Below are 18,307 nucleotides of genomic sequence, written 5' to 3'. Positions count from 1 at the left end.
CAAAACAGTTACTTAGTCTAGACCAGGGGTCTCAAACTCGCGGCCCGCCGAACAATTTTGTGCGGCCCGCAGACTAATCCACGAAGTTCAAAATATTTCGGATAAAATTAAGTAAGCCTAGGGGCCTACTTGTATTTTTCATTTCTCTAGCATCCTAGCTAGATATTAGCTTAGTTAACAGCAGTTGTGATGCGAACTACAGTTTCTGGTCGTTTTGTGACACTGAGTAAACTGCATGTACGATTGTGCTTGTTGTACTGATTTTTTTTTGTTTTCAACTGCAGTGAGAAAAGTGTTGCGTAACAGTTGCCTTTTGTAGACCTAGTGCGGCCTGCCGAACGGCTGTGATCTTGCTCTGCGGCCCACATGCTGAGTTGAGTTTGAGACCCTTGCTCTAGACAGTGGTAGAGACCAGCTGAAATCCAAGGCAGACGGGAAAACACAGGCTATCGAGGCAGACGGGAAAACACAGGCTATCGACTGACACTCCGTCAGATTCCACGCCGGGCTGCAGACCTGGGGCGGCTGGGGTAGCTGCAGAGTGGGCCAGTCTGCAGTCCCAAGAGACAGCGGAAGTCAGAACTGACCAAAGGCTTCTCTGAAAATTGCATTTCCTTATATATTTTTAAATAAACCCAAAAACATATTCTCAGTAACCACGTGAAACGTGGGTGATGAGAAGAGCTGAACAGCCCCCCCCCCCATCCACCTGCCGGCAAACACAACCAGCTGACTTCATTGTGGTGGTTACATAAATAGCTCCACCACTAACTCAGTGCAGAACAATAAGACGATGCCAAGAGAAAGGGCCCCTCCTGACATCCAGAGAGCTTCTAGGCCAACAGGGACAGAAGGCAATTAGGGCTGGGGGGCATGGGGGGGAGATGTAGAGAGGATTCTTTCTCCTTTCCATTATCCCTGTTTTTTGAAACGAGTGAGCCCGAGGGCAAGAAGCAGGAGATGTATGCATTAGGTGAGTGCCCTCGTTTTCAAAATGGACAGAGGAGTCAGCTTGTGGAGCAGATTAGACGGAAGGAGCCAAAGAGCCCGGGGCTGCGACCAAGTGTGAAGGAAATGAGAGGGAGAGGGCGGGGCGAGCCAGGCAGAAGTTGGGATCCACGGGCCCTGATGGAGCGGAGCGCCTGGAGGGACCTGAGACCACGGCAGACCCTGGAGTCCAGTGGCACCACCCTGCTTCAACCGGAAAAGGACATGGTGATGGGGCTGGCCGTGAGAATGGACGGCGTGCAAGAGGGGTCTGGAAGACCCCTCCTGTGAGAGGGTTTGGAACTTTCGCCTCGCAGGAATGTACCACCCAGAATGAACAACCAGGAACCTTAGGCATGAAACAGTGTCCAAGGCGAAAGCCTTCACTTTTATCAAGCATTTGAGAGGTGCTGAGCACTGGGCTGCATGGATGTTGTCACGTTCCCGTTCTCCTTTGATCTCCACAAGGATTCTGGGAGACACGTCTCATAGTCCCATTTGACAGGTGATTGAAACTGAGGCCCCAGGTCAAACAGCTGGTGTCCAGAGACAGAGGGATTTAGAGCTGCTGTGCCCGCTCCAGGAAGCAGTCCTATGTATTAGAAACCTGAGCTACAGAGATGCACACACTGTCTTTCAGATCTGGGTTTATAACAGGATTCGGGGTCGTCGCCAGACTTCTGCCCTGCCGGCTGGACGAGGGAAGTGTGTGCTGGACACAGGAAAGCCACGTACAGAGGACTTCAGCCCTACTTCCCCAAGATACAGTTTTGTCAAATATTACAATAACTGACTCTGGTTGGGAATTTGGCATGTTGTCAACGCTTTACTGATATGACTGCATGAAATCCTCACAACAACCTGGAGACAGACAAGCATTATTATTACTATTCCCACAGAGGTGAAGCCAGTTGCCCAAAAAGCCTAAGGAGGGTTCGTTTCCAGGTTGGCCACGCGGATAGTACTCCACCCCCCTCACAGCCAGGCCTCTGGGACTTGTCTGGTCCAAGGGTCCCGAAGACCGAGGATTGGGGTCCTCAGCCAGCCTGCCACACCCCCTTCCCTCTCCTGGGACGCAGCCACAGACACAGCTGGCTGAAGGGAGAACTCTTTTTCCACCGAGCTAGAGGCTAAGCCTCAAAATCCATTCTGACCTACTTTTACAGAAGTTGCTGGAACAGAACAGAGCTGGTGCTCCACAGGCCACCTCTCCCATCCCTGCGATCCACTTCTCAACACAAAGCCCAAGGTCACCAAGTTGACTGAGCAGCAGTGTTGGAACCAGAACCCATCCCCTCCCCTGACCCACAATCCAGTGCACTCTTCCCTCCAACGCGTTTCCGACCCATGGAGCGCTTGCTCTGGACTTCCTCGGGGTGAGTACTGCCACGGCGAGAGGCTGCACACATACATACACTTCAGCAGTACTCATGCCGGGCAGAGCGACGGCAGGGGGTAAGGGTTTTGCGGCCCGGGGGGAGGGGGGTACACAGCAGCCCTCCCAGGACATTAAGTACATGAAGCCAACCTAGAACCCTGGAAACTGACATGCCCCCAAAGCAGGTCATCTCACGGTCAGCACGCTTGCGCACGGCTCCCGGTGACAGCACTCTGTGCACTCTCGGGAGCGATGCTCATCGGACTGAAAAGAGCGGGTTTCCTCTCCCCCGTTCCAGGGCCTGCAGCAGTGGGGGGCCCGCTCGGGCACTGGACACACCTCGAGGGTCTTCTTCCCGTCCAGTGGGTCGTCAGAAGTGAAAGGAAATAAACATCTGTCATGTGTGTTACAGAATTTAATTCCACTACTGGGTCTTATAGAAACCGACTTAACAGTAATAATTAGTGACCCGCTCCTGGGGTGATGGAGAGAAGAAAGCTGAGGGAGGGCCAGCGCCTGCTAGGGGCCCCGTCAGCCCTTCCCGTACCGGGCGGGGGGCGGGGTTTCCCCCAGAATGGGCGGGGAGTGGGGGAGGGGCGGGCCCTGGGCCTCCCCGGGAACCCCAGCCTCGTCTGCTGGGTAACTGCTTCCTGGAGGGGGCCGCGTGGGTGGGCAGGGAATCCTGCTCAGAGGAAGAGCTGGAGACCAAAGACAGGTGGTCCCCCCTGGGTCTGCTGCAGCAGAGCTGTGACAACAGCAGCTTCTCTTGGGACAAAAACTCCGTGGGGAGCTCGGGGGCCTTCAGGGCCTAGGAAGGCCAGCGGGGCGCAAGTGGACGCTCAGACGGCGGCAGCTTGTTGCCACTTCCAGAAGGCGAGAATCCAACAAGAGCAGCGATCCACCTGCGGTTCTGGGGACCTGACGAGGAAGGGTCAGGCCAGGGGTGAGCAATGTCTTTAATGAGGGGTCACTGATCATTAAAATAATCCACTTGAGGGTGATGTGTAGTCAACTTACGTTAGGTTTGATGGGTGAATGAAATGTGTGTGTGGGGGGAGGGGGGGACTAGGGAGTTTGGAAAAAAGAAAAAATATAAAACACTTGACTCTTAATTAGAAAAGTAAGAGACATTATTAATTAATAAAATTTAAAAAATGTTTGAAACACACATAAACCAAAACAGAGACACATGGAGATGCGTGGAGGGGACAGCTGGAGACGGCGGTCAGCTGGCCACTCCCGCAGGGCTCGGAATAGGCCACACCCCTCTGTCTGGCCCTGAGCGGGGTGCCCTTAAAACAATGGGTTTGTCCCCTTCTGGCACTTGGCTAGGTCTCCACTGTGCAAGACCTGAAGTGCTCTCTGGTCCACGAGGACAGCTCACATTCTAAAACTGTCTCTTGCAGCTTAAACGGCATTTAAAATAAACGCTGTGAATTGATGAAATAAATGACCAATTATGTTAACTGCCCATGCCTGGTGTCATCCAGACCGCGCCTTACCCCATCGTCCTCAGAACTGCAGGCGATTCCGCGGGCCCTCCGGCCAGGGCCTCGGCCGGCAGCAAAGCGCCCAGGCCACCCGAGTGGGCCCTCAAGTACTTCTCGTTACCTCTCGCAACTGGTTTTATGCTGAGGAAAAAAATAACTGTCCGATGTTTCTGCTCAACAGCTTATAAACCAAACTGCCAGACAACAGTGGAACCACTACGCCCCTTGGTTCCACAAGCTGCACGTTTTAACTTCCATTATTTCCTCTCCGGACATCCCATTATCCTCTTTAAACATCTCTCGATGCCTGTGACGTCATTATCCCCACGAGCCCTGACTCACTCATTGTCTGCACCGAACACAGGACGAGGTGACCCTCCCATGCCCGCCTCGTCTCGCTGTTTCCCCTTGCACTGCCTTTGTCTGTGTCCACAGTCCCCAGCTACCTATTTTCCAAGGCCTTACTCAAGTGTCACTTCTCCCAAGAAGTGACACACCCTCCTGACAAAGACAAGTCTCTCCTCTAAACCGTGTGACTCAGCCCCGAGGGTCACTCTGCCCAGCAGGGTCTCCCTGTGTCGCCGGGTCAGCCAGTTCCGCTCCAGCTGGGGGACCCAGAGTCAGGCGGGGCCCCTGCTGGCCAGTCCCTGCACCTCTGTCACCCTGAGTGACCAGGCTTTGTCTCCTCCCCACGTCTAGGAACTGGGTTCTGTAGGGAGTCCAGCTCACCTTCAATTATACACCTCGGTGGCTGGCACCTGTTTACAGAGCTCTTGCCTAGAGCCTGCCTTCTAGAAACATGCCCTCCTGCTTGCTGTCAGCGAGAAGTATGTGTGCGTAGTCAAACACCGTCAAGTAGAAAGATGAGGAGATAAGCCTAGTCAGTGATGTTTTCTTCTATGCGATTCTACCCTGACCCTTCCAGTGGTCTGACAGGCAGCCTGCTTCATACACCGTTGTCTTTTTACAAAACTTTCACTTGTGGGCTGTAGCAACTTCTTGATGAGCCAGTTGCCACCCACCAAAGGAACCCAAAAAACATTAATTAGTAGGAACATGCACAATAATTTGAAAAATCTTGTCACAACAAAAGTGTCTCAAGAACTCTATCTACAGCTCTAGCAAATGAAGAACTGTCAGAGAAAAGAAAAGGTAACAAATCCCTGCCCACACTCCCACAGCCTCTGCCAGATCCTCCTGGACTTTCACAAGGACAAGGAAATGAACGGGGTGTGGCTTCCCGGGGCACCTGCCCTCGGCCACGCCTGGGGTAATCAGGAGAATCGTGAGCCCTGCCCGGGAGAGACAACGGCCCCCTTCCCCTGAGACAGACTCGCAGGGCAAAGTCAGGCAACTTCAGAAAACGTAAACCCGTTTCCCCTCACGTTTTTGCCCGAAACACCCCAAAATTAATATGCTTAGAGCAAATCTTATCTAATGTGAAACTAAATGAATAACTAAGAAAATGCTCTAATTAAACAAAAATCTCTTTTCTGAAAATAACCCAAACACAAAGGACATTCATGGCTCTAGATCCGGAGGAGGAAGAGGAGGCACACCCCTCGGAAAGTCACTTGAGGAAGGCCCATCGGCTCATCACCATCGATGTCCACGTACACTCTCTGAAGGGAGAACAGATTTTTTTTTATTATTATTATTATATATTAATTTTTACAAGTGGAGAGAATTCCCTTTTTTTCCTTCAACATTGAGGATGTGTATGGCAGTCATTAAAATTAGGATTAATCAAACTTGCTTCCCTAAATTTCACCCTGTACCAAGCAAAAAATGCAAAGAAATTCTTAAGTCCCCGATGGCACAGGCTGTTAGAATGACAATACATGACCAAATGGCCCATAAAACAAACAATGGAAATGTGACGTCTCTCACCACTGTTCGAGCTACTCCAGACACCTGAAGATAAACGTCACTATTCTAACTTAGCCACGTCTCTAATCGGCTCTTTTCTCATCCATGGCCAGACCTCTGTGTGCACTTGGTAAGCAACAGAGGCTTGAAGCAACCAAACAGCAGCTCTAAACCAACCCGGACTCACGGGAACACCTCGCCACAAGCCAGTCCAGTTCTAAAGCTCGCGGGACAACCAAATGCACCTGCTTTTAGCCAGTCATGTCACTCCAACACCTGGCCACTCGATGGAGGCCAGCGGGGACAGGAGACCGGAAGACTCTTAGGAGCCTGCCAATTCCAGCTCACCTACAGAGCAGATGGTCCAAAACAGCAACAACCCCAAAGTCATTTCTAAAAGGACTTAGCCTGCATCCTATTGCTACGTTGAGCTGTTCATTCCTCTTTAACTTGGGCTATTTCAAAAGGCACTTCATTGCCAAAGCAAAGATGAAAGACAGCTTGAATTCCTGGAGCACAGGGCATAGGAACTCGTGCCAAGCAGCTGACCGCGGCTTCACAGCAGGAAGGAGGCCCCCCCCCTGCAAATGACGCCTGTGGGGACAAGAGAGGGGCATCTGAATTCTGAGGCTCAGAACCACCACAGCCGCCCTGCCAGGTACACATGGATGTTAGGGGTCAGCCAGGAACGAGTGGGCCTTCACGATGACCAACGTGACAAAACACCCCTCCTTAGCTTCACGATGACCAACGTGACAAAACACCCCTCCTTAGCCCAAGCACCAAAAATACGTAATAGGGCTCGTTTTTACCCGCTCTGTTTAAGCTATTATCACATCCTAACTGCCACGAAATTCCAATTTCACCCAAGCAAGCCAAACACTTCTAGAATATTACCAGTAACGACAGACCAAAGGGGCGGTCCTGGTTTCCAACCAACGATTCATAGCAACCACCAGCTGTGAGTAGGAGGGAATAAAGAGAACTGGACAAACAGACCCGACCCATGACAGCCACACTTCTCCAGTGCCCACTGCTCAACAGGACAGAGCTCTTCTGACCGACACCAAGCACAAAGGAGTCTTGAAAAGGGGGTGGGAGAAGGGGCAAGGTGGAGAGGGGCTCCCAGAGACCTACCTTGTAGAAGGGCTCCATTTCTCTTGAAGAAGGTACTGCCCGGCCAGATGGGTGGACCTGATGTGCTGAAACGGAAGAGAAACCAAGCGTAAGGACCAGCCAGCTCATTCACCCTCCCTCGCTCACACCCAGCACAACCCCTTCTCCAAACACGTCCCTCAAAATACTTTCCCAGTTATGCATTAGGCATACCCTCCGAAAATGCATCCTTAGAAAACCGTCAGTTTGGTTTTATGATGAATGGGCTTCCTATTTCACACAGTGCAGAAACCGTCCATGAGGGTGTACTGGTTACCACTGTCTTGACCCTACTCCTTCCTGGGCATCGACATCATTTATAGATAAGCCAAATGACAGATTCACCCATGTCAAAGCTTACAACTTTTGCTACCTTGTTCATAATGTTATGATTTTATGTGGCAAAAACCTTCTAGCTATGGCTGAGACCAGGTGGGTTTTCCAACACTGATTGGTGCCACCTGCCTATTATAATTGCAAACTTGCCTTTCTTGGCTTTTCTGCTGCCCTGTCCTTAATAGACAGATATGACCTTGATTGACTCTCTCCCTCCCCCGTCTTCTTGTTTCGTATCCTGTTTTCAATTTCTTGGCTTAAAATGTTGCATGCCATATCCTATAAAACATTTTGCACATGTTACCTCCCACAGTCTGGTAACAAGAGAGGCAAAAAATAAGGGAAGATCAATATATCACAAAGACACTTTACAGCGTTTATAGACAAGCGTTTTAAAACACCCAGTGGAAAAAACTTTATAACCAAGTCCGTCTTAGTAAAATCTCCTTGGAGTGGAAAGTAGGTTATTCTAAATCAAGCACTGGTTTAGATTAATGTTAGAAAGCACTTAGTCAAAAATGTTACTACCTCCAGCCCAGGAAGCAGTGTAAACTACTTTCGCAAAATAGTCCTCGGCAAATGGTAGTGGTTAATACATTATCAGTCACCTTCCACATCGGAGGGGAAAAAAAAAAAGTTGGTCTGATGATCCCTTTGTAAATTCAGCAGATGGGCACATGCACAGAGAAGAAGAAATCTGCAGGGCTACACAAGGAATGCTTCACCGGCCAACCAGGGTCTCCGGTAACGCAGCCCCGCTAACAAAAGGAGAAATGCCAGTGACACATTCTGCTGACCAAAACGGCGTCACCAGAGGTACAAACAGCATAGCCGGTACGGGGAACAGTTACATGAGTGGGAAGGGGCAGGGAGGAGGAAAAGAGCTACAGCGTAAAAATGCATTCAGCCTCAGACGCATGTCAAATGTGCTTGAAAACACACTGTGAACCGGGATGTAAATGAACCTTTTTGTTTTAGCACCTTGCTGTGGATCACACTGTACTCAGAGCAAGAATAATGCACCCTGGCCAAGGCTTGGTCTGCAGCCCTGAGTCGTAGCCCTGGCAGCTGTGGCCTCTGAGTGGCCAGGAATCGCCCAGGACAGCAGATCTGGCTGGGGTCACGGGGTCGCGGGGCCGCAGGGCCACAGGGGGATGGACGCAACATGATTTCCCTTCCGTCTCATTCCTGTCCTATTCCATGCTGATGTTTTTAAAGCTCAAACTTGCATGAAGAATAATATGCATTAAAAGGCTTAAGATGAACTTTGAACAACCCCAGCCAGCTCCTGGGATTTTACCATCTTATTTTTATGAGAAAGCAGGAAACAGCAAACTGGCTGTTGCCAATACCTAATCACCTGATTTCTAAAGATGTTTAAAAACTGAGGACTTCATTATAGAGGAGTTGGTGCTTCAAGAGAATTCAATAATTGAGTATTACTGCAGGAGACTGAATATCCAGCTTACTTCCAGCCAAATCTCCTCTTTATCCTGACCTTGATTTTGGCTGAAAATCACGTAGATGTCAGCGACGGAGTAAATGGGGAACTGAGGACTGGTAAATCCAGTGGTTCGGATAAGGAAAAACTCTCTATGTGATAGAAATCTACTTGAAGATTTCTACAACATCCTTTTAACGTCCCTAAGTCACTGATCACTATTCTTGTCACCCCACTGCGCTAATCTATAGTGTAGTAATGGACAGAGATTTGGGCTGGCCACACACCTGCTCTTACCTGGCCCCCATGGTGACTGATGAGTTCACCTGGGGTCTCTTTCCAGCTCAAGGTAAGCTGCTTCCTGTAGTGCTAATTCAAAAGCTTTTGAGCTCATTGGCCCCATAGTCTACACTCCCCCCCCCCCCCGATGGTCTGTCAAAATGACGTCCTCTATCTATTAGTAGATGCAAGGATTTATTAAGCATTTATTGAGAACTGTGCTTAATGTTAAGAAAGACACAGGAGGTGAGGAGGGGGGATTAAACGCCATATTTTGTAGCCTCTGGGAACTTATTGACATACACACCTAGCTCTAACCTCCTATGATTCTATCTAAAGAGACAAGAAATGCCTACAGCAAGGTCCATGGTTGTGGTCCTGGTGGCTGCAGGTTGGAGAGGCTGCAAACTGGCATTTTCCCCCCTAATGTGGAGCTGTCCCTGGCTCACTGGACTTGCAAGCTCAAAGTTAGCTCTAAAACATTACATGAAGTGATTTAAAAGTGTATCAACCCCAATGATTCCGAGGAGATGCTTGCGGTCAAGGTGGTTGTGGGAAAACCTAAGGTCACCCTGGAAATCACCCACTCTCACGGCAAACCAAGAGGAGCGGAGGGTGGGGGACTCTCCACACACAGTCACGGAAATGCTGGTGACTTGTAAATGGTCACTGCCATGAGACGTGTCCACTAGGACCTCCTCTTCAATCTACCAAAGTGGGTTTCCATCACCATACAATGGTGCCCACACTGCTTGAAGCTGGGGTCGCAAATACCATTTACAGAGCACAGCAGTCAACACTTCCCCACGGAACCCTCCCATCCTGTGTATGTGAGGTGGGGGGTCAGGCGGGGTAGAAGCCCCCTTCCCTGTTCTATAGATGAGGAGATGGAGGGACTCACCCAAGTCACTTAGCGATCAGTTCAAGACCAGACGTGGACCTCTGGGGCCAGCCCACTGTCCTGACAGATACACACCAACGGCCCTGACTTCACTCCTCATCGTCCAGCCGCCCTCTTCCAGCCTCCTCGCACTGAACCCCTAGCTGGCCTTCTCCACGGAAGAAGGCTGGGGCTGGTATTTCCCTAAGCATCTCTCCAAGGCAAAATCCCAGGCTAGAAATAGCAGCCAGGCTAACCATGTGTGAGACACAGGCCCGCAGGCTCCTCCTAGCAGGAAACAACACACGGCAGGGCCACAAATGTCTCATTTCAATAACGCTCTAGCAGAATTCCACGACCTTCAGCAGCTATCAGCCAGGCCCGCTTTGTGACAAAGGAAGCCAACCACCAGGTTCGGAGGGCCCTGCCTGCCAGAAAGGCCCTGGCATTTGAGAACATTGATCCGGCGGATCATTACGACCAGAGCTGAGCCAGCAAACCCCAGGAGACAAGTGATATCGTCCTGAACAGCCCTCGCCGCGCCTGCCAGAAGCTCGGGCCTCAATCACTGCCTGGGCCTCTTGCTCTCGGCCACGCTCCTTTGAACTCCCAGGGGGACACCGTCAGTCAGCAGGTGGCAGGGCACTAGGTGGCTTTTGGCATCAAGATGTGATCTGTCATGTGTTCTCTCTACACCCACGAGATCTCATCGTTGTGAAAACCGGCTGGATGGTCACCAAGACCCTGGGAGGTTCTGGTACGACCCACACCTGTACTCACCAGCCTGGTGAGTAAGTCTAGTGAAAAGCAAATTAAGTACTTTTTTTCCCCCCTAAGAACCCAGCTACCAAATGTGAACTAGTGCATCGAAAAGAAAGAAAGAAAGAAAGAACAAGATACGGCAACGTGGTGGATAAGCCTCAAAGGCACTGTGCTCAAACAAGCCGGACCCAAAAGGACACACGCCGGAGGGTTCCGGTTCCATGAGGCCCGTGGAGGAGTCCCAGCCGCAGAGACAGAGGTGGACGGGGATCCCCAGAGGCTGGGGGTGGGGGCGGGCAGTGCTGACTGGGTCCGGAGCTTCCGCTCTGCCAGAGGAGCCGAGTTCTGGGGACTGGCTGCACCGCTGTGTGAACACACTTAACACGGCCGAACCACACTCTGGCTAAGACGGTCTAACCGTAAAACGGTTACGACGGTATTGTCGACGTTATGTGTATTTTACCACAATTAGACATTTTTTAATGTAAAGCAAGAGAGAGAGTTAATAAAGGACAGACTCTGGAAGAAGCGAATCAAAGTCTAAAGAGTTTGGGGCACTGAAGGACCAACCGACGAGCTGTGTTCATGAATGTTCCCCACGGTCGGCATCTCTGCCAGAATGGGCCACGGCATGCCAACGGGCAGGAAGCCCAAACCGACAGGGAAGAGGGACACAGCGAGACCAGCGCGTCCTAACCTAGGACTCAGAGGCCGGAGCCGCTCATTCCGCTTCAGGAAACTGAGCAGATCCCTGTCGCTGAGGCCGGGAACTGTGTGAAGGCCGTCCCTCTGGACAGAGGCGGATTTAGCGGTGGGCGCACCGGGCGCGCGCCCTGGGCCCAGACTTGTGAAGGGATCTGCAAAACCCCAACTTTACACCTTTTTCTAATGTAAGGGGCCCAATATTTTCTTCTGCACCCGGGGTCTCAACCAGCCTTAACCTGCCTCTGCCTCTGGATACGAGACATCTACTGTCAGACTGTGTTTCCCCAAAGCAGCTGTAACAAAGGAGAAATTCCTAAAGAAAAAATACTTGGAATTATTTTTTTTTTTTAATTTTTATTGATTGATTTCAGCAGGTGGAGGGGGGTGGGGGCACTGTTCCTGTATGTGCCCTGATCGGGGATCGAACCTCTACACTTCAGGATGATGCTCTAACCAACCAAGCTATCCAGCCAGGGCAACACTTGGGATTCTATAGCTTTAATTCTAATTGCGGATTAACCACTAGGAAATAACAGAAACACCAGTATGACCTTACGCCACACACTAACCCAGCCCTGGGGCGGCGGGGGTGGGTGGTGGGGGGTGGGGGGGAATGCCAGTTGTGGAAGTCTGGAATTTAGGAATTAGCACGAGTCAGACAGAGAGATGTGTATAAGATGGTCTCATGTTTCATAAAACATCGTTCATAATTCGAGAAGCATCCCTAAAGAGCACAGCTTAGAGTTCAGAATTCTCGGGGATGTTTTACAAACCTTCTAAATAATAAAACGGGAGTATGTTGACATTCAAAGGGATCTCAGTGGCCACCTGGTAAGATCTGGATTTAGGGAAGCTGTCTGTGCAAAGCACGGGCTGAATCGCTTTGACATAGCAGAGTCTTCGTTCCACGCTGCACGCGGGGCTGTGTCGGCATCTGCGCGGTAAGGAAACGAGCTGACGCACGTAGAAAGGTCACTCTGCAAACCGCAGAAAAGCACGAGCGGTCTCGAGTACAAGAAAACGGCCGTCCCGAGAAGCCCTTCCTCCTCCACCCCCTGGGCTCTCCCAGTCCGGCTCTTCCTGATGGATGAGGCACCTGTGCCGCCACCTTCCTCCTTTCTTTAAGGATACACTGAGATCATCTCCTTGCCACGCTCCTCAGTCCAAGGCTGCAATGAACAGTTTCTAATGCTTAACAGGCGGGAAGAGGCAGCTCCACAGACCCCACCGAATCAAGAGAACGCTTGAAGAAAAGATAACTCCGCCCAGAATCCTGCCTGCATAGACCCAAATCGGCAAGTCAGCCCATGGTGACCTCTCAGAGTCTTGCAATCAGAGGAAGCGTCTGGCCATTTTCAGAGGTTGACAATGGCTGGGGAGGCATTTCGGAAGCAAGCCTGACAGCCACCATCCAGGACCACAGAAATCACAATGGAGGATGTGGCAAGACCACTCTGAGGGCCAAACACAGATCATGATGAGGAAAGGAATCGCTAACTACCTTAGCCACCTGGTGAAACCGGAGTCATCTGGGCTCCAACTCCAGATGGATGGACCCGACACAGTTCTTGTGTGCCCATCACAGCCAGCACCACGGCTGTGCCGAGGGCTGGAGCGGTGGTGAGGCCCTGCCAGGGGCAGCTGCCCCGGAGTAAGATCTTCTGTCTTATTTAAATACACCGATGTTCCAGAGTGTTCCCCAAAGCACGCTCTGCAGGCAGGGCTTCCTCCTCGGACATGTCTGAGAGCTGCTGGCCAAAGGCAACAGGGTTTCTTACCTGGGGCTGGAGAATTCTCTGTTGTGGGGGTTGTCCTGAGCATCACAGGGTATTCAGCGGCCCCTCTGGCCTCTACCCACTAGAATTCAGTAGCAACGCCTCCCCTATTGATTCAGGGACTAAAAATGTCCCCAGATATTGCCACATGTTCACTGAAGATTCCCCCCAAAGTGAAGACCACTGATGTGGTGGTCAGCAAACCAACCAAGCTGACCCCAATCTCCGGCCACTCGCCACGTCCCAAACCTCCCTCTCTGCACCTCACCAACCAATGTCCCCTCCTCGCCCCTAAAACCAAAGCTGCTCCACACGCGCTCAGTCACCCTCATCATTTCTACCTACATCTCCACCTTCTTCTTTGCCAAAGTAACTCCAGGATTGCTTTCTTTCCCTCTGGAACCTTCCCCCCTCCATTCCCTCTTGTCTCCACCTGCCTCCCCCTTCTGAGGCCCAACAGCATCTTGTCTTTCCCGTCAGGAAACACCTAGTAGTGTCCCACCCTCCTCCCGGCCCCTGGGCCTCAGCCATGCACCAGCACAGCACACGAGCCAGACCTCTGTCCCAGCTCGCCGCTGTCTCCCTGGACAACCACAGTCCCCTTGCAGCAGGGCCACTGGAGGCTGCTCAGGGCTGAGACCCTCGACGGCACTACAGCCCCTCCCTCCGCCCCCTCCACGCCCCCACCACGTGGGCCGACATGGGACGCGTGCTTTTATTTTCTGACTACATAAACTATCTATAACTTGTGACATTATCTTTTTTAAATCCTTTCCAATTTTAGCCTCAAAATATCCTTCTAGCCTGGTTCTCCTCCTCCCACTCCTCGTTCTAAACATCCTGCTCGCTCCCTGTCCAGCCCTGGCCCTATAATTAGGGGCATTCCTAGAGCACTAGCCTCTCCTCTTTTCTACTCAATATTCCTTTCCTGGGGGAGTTCGTGGGCTTCATGGAAAACCGAGCTCTTCCAATTTCACATCTCCAGCTGACCTCGTCTCCAGACCTGGAAGGTATCACCGACGGCATCCTGACATAGCCCCTGGCTGTTCCCTGACCCTGTCCACTCAAACGAGGGGTCCAGCTTCCCACCGCCGCTTCTCCTCCTCTGCTGGTCTCCATGGACACTGTGCACGCGGCCCGGGATTTCTCAAGCAGCACAGATAAGTGGCTTAAACCAGTGTTTTCCAACCACCGGTCCGCACATTGGGGCCGGTCTGTCAGAAATTTAGTGCCGGTCCGCGAAAGAGTTAACCACCCTGATGTTGTAAGAAGATTACAGAGTCTATAATCATTGGGTCTCCAATCTATCTACAACCACTGGTGTCAACAGAAACGTCTTGTCCTGAGTTCGGGAAGCTAGAAGTCATCCCAGATCAAGGCTTGTTCCCTCTCAGGGCCACAGGCAGGCTCTGTTCCGCGTCCCTCTGCCCGTTCCTGATGGCGGCTGGCACTCTGCGGCACTCCGTGGCTCACGTATGCAGTATCTGTTGGCACTCTCCGGCACTTCGTGGCTCACGTATGCAGTATCTGTTGGCACTCTCCGGCACTCCGTGGCTCACGTGGCTCACGTATGCAGTATCTGTTGTCCCTGATGGCGGCTGGCACTCTCCGGCACTCCGTGGCTCACGTATGCAGTATCTGTTGTCCCTGACCGTGGCTGGCACTCTCCGGCACTCCGTGGCTCACGTATGCAGTATCTGTTGTCCCTGACGGTGGCTGGCACTCTGCGGCACTCCGTGGCTCACGTATGCAGTATCAGTTGTCCCTGACGGTGGCTGGCACTCTCCGGCACTCCGTGGCTCACGTATGCAGTATCAGTTGTCCCTGACCGTGGCTGGCACTCTCCGGCACTCCGTGGCTCACATACGCAGTATCTGTTGTCCCTGACAGTGGCTGGCACTCTGCGGCACTCCGTGGCTCACGTATGCAGTATCTGTTGTCCCTGACAGTGGCTGGCACTCTGCGGCACTCCGTGGCTCACGTATGCAGTATCAGTTGTCCCTGACAGTGGCTGGCACTCTCCGGCATTCCGTGGCTCACGTATGCAGTATCTGTTGTCCCTGACGGCGGCTGGCACTCTGCGGCACTCCGTGGCTCACGTATGCAGTATCAGTTGTCCCTGACAGTGGCTGGCACTCTGCGGCACTCCGTGGCTCACGTATGCAGTATCAGTTGTCCCTGACAGTGGCTGGCACTCTGCGGCACTCCGTGGCTCACGTATGCAGTATCAGTTGTCCCTGACAGTGGCTGGCACTCTGCGGCACTCCGTGGCTCACGTATGCAGTATCAGTTGTCCCTGACAGTGGCTGGCACTCTCCGGCACTCCGCGGCTCACGTATGCAGTATCAGTTGTCCCTGACAGTGGCTGGCACTCTCCGGCACTCCGTGGCTCACGTATGCAGTATCTGTTGTCCCTGACGGCCGCTGGCACTCTGCGGCACTCCGTGGCTCACGTATGCAGTATCTGTTGTCCCTGACCGTGGCTGGCACTCTCCGGCACTCCGTGGCTCACGTATGCAGTATCTGTTGTCCCTGACAGTGGCTGGCACTCTCCGGCACTCCGTGGCGGCACTCCGTGGCTCACGTATGCAGTATCAGTTGTCCCTGACAGTGGCTGGCACTCTGCGGCACTCCGTGGCTCACGTATGCAGTATCAGTTGTCCCTGACGGCGGCTGGCACTCTGCGGCACTCCGTGGCTCACGTATGCAGTATCTGTTGTCCCTGACCGTGGCTGGCACTCTCCGGCACTCCGTGGCTCACGTATGCAGTATCTGTTGTCCCTGACAGTGGCTGGCACTCTCCGGCACTCCGTGGCGGCACTCCGTGGCTCACGTATGCAGTATCAGTTGTCCCTGACAGTGGCTGGCACTCTGCGGCACTCCGTGGCTCACGTATGCAGTATCAGTTGTCCCTGACGGTGGCTGGCACTCTGCGGCACTCCGTGGCTCACGTATGCAGTATCTGTTGTCCCTGACGGTGGCTGGCACTCTCCGGCACTCCGCGGCTCACGTATGCAGTACTCCGGTCTCAGCCTTGACGTGTACAGAGTATTCTCCCTGTGTGTGCTCAACTGTGTCCAAATGTCTCCCTTTTATCTTGGCTTGGGGGCCACTCCACTACAGCCTGACCTCAACTTTAGCTAATTACAGCTGCAAGGACCTTATTTCCAAATAAGGTCATACTGTGAGGTACTGGGTAGCAGGACATCAACACAGAAATTTGGGAGGAGCAACTCAACGTGCAGTGGCCTTTAGACAGACATGACCAGAGCAAGGACTATACAGGCCAGGCCCAGACGGTCACCAGGGCGGAAAGCCCCAGGTGCCTAGCAACGAGCAAGCAAACTGGGAAAACAAGTATCTTGCCCCCAGGGTAACCCTTCCTCCACTAGCACCTTGCTGGTCCTGCGGTTTAACCCCCTGATTGCAAGTCCCTGGCCAGGAGGTTTGGACCCTCCTCTGGCCCATCCCTAGTCCTGTGGGTTAGACCCCTTAGAGGGGAACTGAACCAGGTGGCTGCAGAAGAGCCCTTGAGCACTGCTCCCTAGAGAGAGGATCCAGGCACTGGCTGTGTTTCAGCTGCAGGCCCAGACAAGCCGTGCCAGGGCTGACCTCAGGACCAGCTGCACTGACTAATGACCCCCTGCCCTGGCACTGACCAATCAGTGGAGACCACAACCCTGAAAGGACACACCTGGAGAGCTGATGAATATGCCACTGAGACCCCCACCCCCACCCCTAAGATCTCTGCCTTAAAAGCCCTAGCCTGGAGCATGCAGGCACCTTTCCCTGCTCCCTCCCCTTTCCCCCAAGGGCCTTTTCCTTCCCTCTCTCTTTCTCCTAAGTTCTAAAGGACCCCACAATATCTGCAATCAGGAGAGCAGGGGGCGGCAGCAGCTCATCCTCAGCCGACCCCCTGAACCTGGCTACAAGTCCCCTTTTCTGTGACTTTCCTCCTGCACAGCCAATAAGTTCTTGCTTCAACTTGCTGCCCCGTCTCTTGGCTAAATTCTTTCCTTCAAGAAGACAAGAATCAGGTCTCACAGTCCGCCCACAGCAAACCCACAACGTGTCCGTAGCCATGTGTCTCCCTTTCCTCGCAGTCTGCTCACTCCCTGCAGCACCGGGGACACCTGTCTTCCTTTTCCTAAATTCCTATCACTTGCTCTAGTGCTGGGGACTTGGCTGGCACCTATCAGACGTTTGTTGAGGGACTAAAAGTCTGCAGTTTAACTCAGCATACCTCATAAAAACAAAGAAAAAAACTGACCCAGGCTTTGGTGATCATCTACAAAATGCTCAAGTTCCAAATTCGGGAGTCTCTCCTGCCTCCCTCGCCCCCTGCCCACCCGCTGTCACCCTTTCCTGACAACCCTATCCTTCTCAGGCCTCTGGCCCTTCCCCTCCTTTGTGTTTCTACTCTAGTGGGCGGGTCAGTTCCTCTGCAGATACTCCCAAGAGCATCCTAATGGGCCTCCCACCTCCCATCTCTCCCTGGCCCAGTCCACTCTGCCTAACACCTTGGCGGCCTTCTCAAAGAACAGTATCTTCCTGCTTTGCAAACTGATCCCCAGGAAACCCCCTGGAGGTGCCTGTTGTGCTGACAATGTGGGGATGAAGGACGGGTGTTGAGGTGAGGTCCAGCCCAGGGTCAACAAAGCATTTCATTTCTCGTGTGTTCTATGTATCTTAAGTTTCCATGTATATTTTCATTGGAAGAGTTCGGCGATTACAAAAGTGTGTGAAGACCAGGAGCTTGGAGGGCAGAGACGAGCCCAATAGGTTCTCTACCCCTCAGAATCCATTATATTCTTTGCCAGTGTGCCCCCCCATTCCCCGATACGCCATCTCACACAGGTCTCTAGAGCACACGGGTACCCCTTTATTTCCAGGGCCCATTCAAGCCAACTCTGCTCCGCTCTGCCTGATGTCCCATTGTTGTCTTCTGTTCACAGACTCAAGTCACATTCCTCCTTTCTGCATCAACTCTGAGCCCGGGTCCCCGGGACACGTTTTCCTGGTCACTGCCACCCTGGGACCTCTCTCCACCTCTGAATTTGTCTAGTAATTACTCTCTGCACAGTCAGTTTGGAAACTGATCTTACTCTGTGGCATTTCCTGATTTGATCTTTTCTTAAACCTTTTAATTCACTTTCCACAGGTATGCATCTTACCGTTCCAAAGAGCGGAAACCCCCGTGGGCAGAGACTAAAGGTGACTTCCCTCCCTGAACTTGGCTGAGCTCACTGC

General features: G+C 52.4%; 1 protein-coding gene across 5 annotated transcripts in view; it reads right to left on the bottom strand.

Moving 5' to 3' along the window:
• The window catches only part of FOXN3 (forkhead box N3), a 409,075-nt gene that overhangs the window by 110,588 nt on the left and 280,180 nt on the right, over positions 1-18,307 (bottom strand). For all 5 annotated transcript variants that reach the window (XM_066387948.1, XM_066387949.1, XM_066387946.1 and 2 more), the window contains one exon: positions 6,862-6,926. In XM_066387948.1, coding sequence (XP_066244045.1) covers positions 6,862-6,926 — 65 coding nt within the window. The remainder of the gene's footprint in view (positions 1-6,861; positions 6,927-18,307) is intronic.

This window comes from Saccopteryx leptura, chromosome 6, assembly GCF_036850995.1.
Source record: "Saccopteryx leptura isolate mSacLep1 chromosome 6, mSacLep1_pri_phased_curated, whole genome shotgun sequence".
In the NCBI taxonomy this organism is placed as follows: Eukaryota; Metazoa; Chordata; class Mammalia; order Chiroptera; family Emballonuridae; genus Saccopteryx; species Saccopteryx leptura.
Note: the sequence above shows the minus strand (reverse complement) of the source record. Positions and strands in the feature narration are given on the sequence as shown.